This window comes from Fukomys damarensis, unplaced genomic scaffold, assembly GCF_012274545.1.
Source record: "Fukomys damarensis isolate Sample0158 unplaced genomic scaffold, DMR_v1.0_HiC HiC_scaffold_17, whole genome shotgun sequence".
Lineage (NCBI taxonomy): Eukaryota > Metazoa > Chordata > Mammalia > Rodentia > Bathyergidae > Fukomys > Fukomys damarensis.
The window spans coordinates 26,577,067-26,581,348 of record NW_022900929.1 but is presented as its reverse complement, the minus strand read 5'-3'; the positions used below and the strand labels follow the sequence as shown (position 1 = coordinate 26,581,348).

General features: G+C 58.3%; 1 protein-coding gene across 1 annotated transcript in view; it reads left to right on the top strand.

Annotated features, from left to right (window-relative positions):
- Positions 1-1,295: 1,295 nt before the first annotated feature.
- The window catches only part of LOC104862721 (tensin-3), a gene marked incomplete at its 3' end in the record, with an annotated part of 101,784 nt that continues 98,797 nt past the window's right edge, over positions 1,296-4,282 (top strand). The window contains exon 1 of the mRNA XM_033764920.1: positions 1,296-1,463. Within this exon, the coding sequence (XP_033620811.1) occupies positions 1,311-1,463 (153 nt within the window). The remainder of the gene's footprint in view (positions 1,464-4,282) is intronic.

The following is a 4,282-nucleotide window of genomic DNA, read 5'->3' as shown; positions in this document are numbered from 1 at the left end:
AGGCCGAGAGCCAGGCGGGGGAGGGCACCTGTGGCACGTGCGTCCCGAGAGTCCCGGGCCACCCGCCGGTCTGGAGGAGCCCATGGCGCCCGGCACTGGTCCCCCGCGGCCAGCAGGTGCCAGGGACTCTCAGAGGTGGTGAGGCCGGGGCAGGGGCCTGAGTTTACAGTCTCCTGAGATAGTTCCCCCAGTTTCTCTTTCCTGCTTGAATGCGCAGTCACAGAGGGCTTTTAAGACAGATTCTTAAAAAGCGCGAAAGCAGAAATATCATGTGACTCTTGCCGAGTCCTTCCTGGGGCTTTCAGTCCGTTCTTATTCATGCCTTTAGAAAGCACTGTATTTCTTTCCTTTTGAAATGCGATGTGCTGTCCTTGGGGCTTGCTTCTTCCCTTTCTGGGGTCTGGGAAGTTGGATTTGCAAACCAGCAAGTATTGAGAAAGGCTTTTTTGTGCAGAGGCCTTCACGCCCGGGAGTGGGTGGGAGCCTCTGCAGCTGGAGGGTCGGGGAGTGCGTGTGGGGGAACCCCCCGGGGGACAGAAGGGCAGCCGAGAGTGCTCGTTGTTTGCACGTGTACGTGCAAGGGTGTATTTATTTCACCCAAGTAATAGCACCATTTTACAGATGGGTGGCGGGGGCGGCTATGGGGGTGAGCAGAGCTGGGGACCTCAGAGTGCTGGGCTCCCAGCCACAGGGATTCTCCTGTGTGCCTGGACAGCGTTCCTAGGCCCCAGGTTGCCCAGGCTACCAGCAGTTGTTGAATGATTTCCTTGAAAACCACCAAGAAGATAGAAAAATAGCAGCTTCAGGGTGCTACATGCTCTGGAACGGGAGTTCTGAAATCGAACTGCTTGCGAAGGTGAACTCAGAGCTGAAGAGCTGGGTCAGCCTGGACCCCTGGGCTCCTGGGCTGTCTGCCCCACTGTTCACCGGGACCCGTTCTCAGGACCAGGAAGATGAGGCTCTGTTCTGTAAAGTGCCTCGAGAAGCCTCTTGCTCTCCTGCCGCTGAATGTTTTGATTCTTTTCTATTTTTTGAGAGAGGGTCTCATTATGTAGCCCAGAGTGGTCTTGATCTCACTATGTAGCCCAGGCTGGTCTCAAACTTTTGGGTGATCCTCCTACCTCAGCCTCCTGAGTGCTGGGACTATAGGCACGCTCCCCCACATGCCAAGTCTGGTGGCTGCATGTGTGTGGGAGGTGCTGGGCGTCCTCTTTCCATCGCTGCCAGCCTGAGGTGCTCAGAGACCTTTGCTGCCTGACAGCCTCCTTTGCACCCCAAGGCCTCGGGGGTCCTTACAGGGACCCTGGATCATGAACCTCTCCCGGAGGAGACTCGTGTTTCAGGGGGGCGCGTGGTGGGACTGCACTGCACCCTGGGAGCTGGGGTGGAGGGGCGGAGTCTGGGCTGAAGTTCTCCAGGAGGTGGAGGATGCCGGGATCCCCAACCCCTTCCGCGGGACGCCGGTAAGCACCCTGGACCCTGCAGTCCCTGAGAGCCAGCCGTCTGCCCAGAGTGCCCCGCGGCCACCACTGTTCTGCAGTCAGAGAGCGGGTTAGTTGGTTAAGGGAGCTGGTTAGTTTGGTTAATGCAGAGCGCTGCAAACAATCCACGCGGTTGTTTCTTGTAACTGGCGAGGCCGGTGCAGAGGGAGGAGGGAACTGTGCTCATCTTCCTGTCTCCAGGTGGAACTGCATTTAAATGCCCTCTGATCTGGTCTGAAGGCATCAGTGCACACTCCATCTGTTTTATTTTTGTGACACTGTGGTTGAACCCAGGGCCTCGCACTGAGCTATATCCCTCCGCCCTTTGTTGTTTTGAGACAGGGTCTCCCTAAATTGTCCAGGCTGGGCTCTAACTTGGCAATCCTCTGCCTCAGCCTCCCAGAGTGCGGGATGACAGGCTGGGGCCACCACACCTGACTCTGTGTACTAGATTTAAAACGCTGAGGGCTGGGAGTTGAACAGGGCAGAAGGCATAGCCTAGAATGCACAGGGCCGGGGTGGGGGTGGGTGGGGTGCTGGATTTGCTCCCTGGCACAGCCAGAAAAACAGAAATTCCCCAAGATGGTGCAAACTGTTCCCCTGAGACCGGTTGCACTAGGATTCCTTCTGTTTTCTGTCCTCATCCCTGCTGGTGCCCCATGAACAGCAAGGTCCTGGATGTCTGTTTCTTGTAAAGGCGGAGAGAGAGAAGGGACAAGTGTGTCTTGGGTTTTCCGTGTGAACTCAGCCCCAGGGCTGCAGCGGCACCCTGGGCTGGTCTGAGTACCCTGACCCCCATGCCCTGCTCCCATGCTCCTAGGGAGCCCCCAGGTCCCCCATCCCCCGTGTACCAGCCCTGGCCTCATCTGGCCCTGGCCCTCAGCTGGTGGCCCAGACCCCGGAGGAGGCTGCTGACCAGTGACGGTACCGTCACCTGGAAAGGCCCCGAGTCTTGTTTTTATTTCTGCACTATTGGGGATTAAACCCAAAACCTCACTGCGTTCCCAGACCCTTCTTAATTTTTTATTTTGAGACAGGATCTCCAAGTTATCTAGGTTGGGCTTAAACTTGGGATCTTCCTGCCTCAGCCTCCTAGGATGCTAGGATGACAGGCCTGTGCCACTGCGCTTGGCAGAAGGTCACTACACGCTTCAAAAAAGCATTATGTTGTGCCAGAATGGGGCATCCGTTAGCGCGGAGATAGCAATACCTGGCATCGGTGTGCCTGGTTCCCATCAGCTGACCTGGAGGGAGGGTCCCCCTTGCCAGCTGTGAGTTGAGCATGCCCAGCTTGGTTGGCATCATTTTCTGGGAAGGGTGCTAAGGCTTCTGAGCCAAGCTCCCTGCCCGCGCGCGGCCTGGGTTGGGGTCAGGTCTGCTTGTGCGGTTCCGATACCGGTCCCTGCCCCGGGAGAAGGCACCTGGCCGCTGGTGGGTGGCACAGACCCTGCAGCCCAGCTCCAGCCCAGCTGCTTCCTGCAGGCCCAGGCTGCCGGCCTTCACCTCCCCTCTTCCTTCCTTGCTCTAATTCTAGCAGAACCATGTTGCCGGTCTTCCGCTTCCTCCTCTCTGGGGAGAGATAACTGCATTCTTATCCTTCCGAGGTTTCTAAGATGTTACAAGACAAAGCTGGAAATCCCGACTCTACCCCCTTCAAGTGGCACCGAGGAAGCTTCTTGCTTTGTTTTGTTTTGCAGTAATGGTGGTTGAACCCCGAGTCTACATTCTGAACAGTACTTCCAGCCCCTTTTATGTTTGATTTTATCTTGAGAACAGGGTCTTGCCAAGTCACTGAGTTGCCCAGGATGAGCTCTGTTTGCAACCCTCCTGCCTCAGCCTCCCAGAGTGCCTGAGTCATAGGCCTACACCACCCTGTCTGGCTTTGCACCCAGGCAGCTTGAAGGAGGACACCCTGGCCATGGTTACCAGCCCTTACCCAGCCAGGCCACTCCCCCACCCTGGGAACATTTCCAGGTGGCCCAAAGGCCGTCACCTCTTGTCCTCACCCCTTGGCAGCACATTGTAACGTGGCACCTCTCAGGTGTGGATTTTGTAGTTGGCCCTGAGAGCCAGTGCCAGCGTTTGCTGTGTTGGTCTGTGTGCTGTTTTGAACGTACCAGGAGGCAGGGGCGGCATGAGAGAAAGAAACGCTGGCATCAGAGGGCAGAGCCTCCGGCCTGTAACCTTCTCTCACAGGCACCTGGCCCAGCCCAGGCTCAGGGCACTGATTTCCCGCTTGCCCGCCCACCCACCCATCGTGGGTTTGGGAATCTGTGCTCCCAGGCCTCCGGGCACCGCTGTGGGTGCAGCATTTTGCTCCTGCAGCCCTGGCCACACCATAATTGGCGCAGGCCACATCTGGCGGCACGGGCGGCCTGGGGCCATGCTGGGCCGGGAGCCAGGCCCGTCTGGTCTGTGTGCATTCCTTCCGGAACAAAGGCCTGCGTTCCTCTGCGCCTCGTCATCCTCAGCCTCTGGGTTCTCCCCAGGTGCCACCGTGTGCCCACAGCGTCCCTCTAACCTGGTAAAGCTCCCTTTGTCCCCAGGGCCGGGTGGGGACTCACGCTTGTGCGGGTGGGGCAAGGTGGGACCTGAGGCGGGTCTGGGGTCCCTGCAGCCTCCCTGCATCTTCCTGCCCACTTCCTGTGGCCTACCGTTCCTCTGCCTCGTCATCCTCAGCCTCTGGGTTCTCCCCAGGTGCCACCGTGTGCCCACAGCGTCCCTCTAACCTGGTAAAGCTCCCTTTGTCCCCAGGGCCGGGTGGGGACTCACGCTTGTGCGGGTGGGGCAAGGGGGGACAC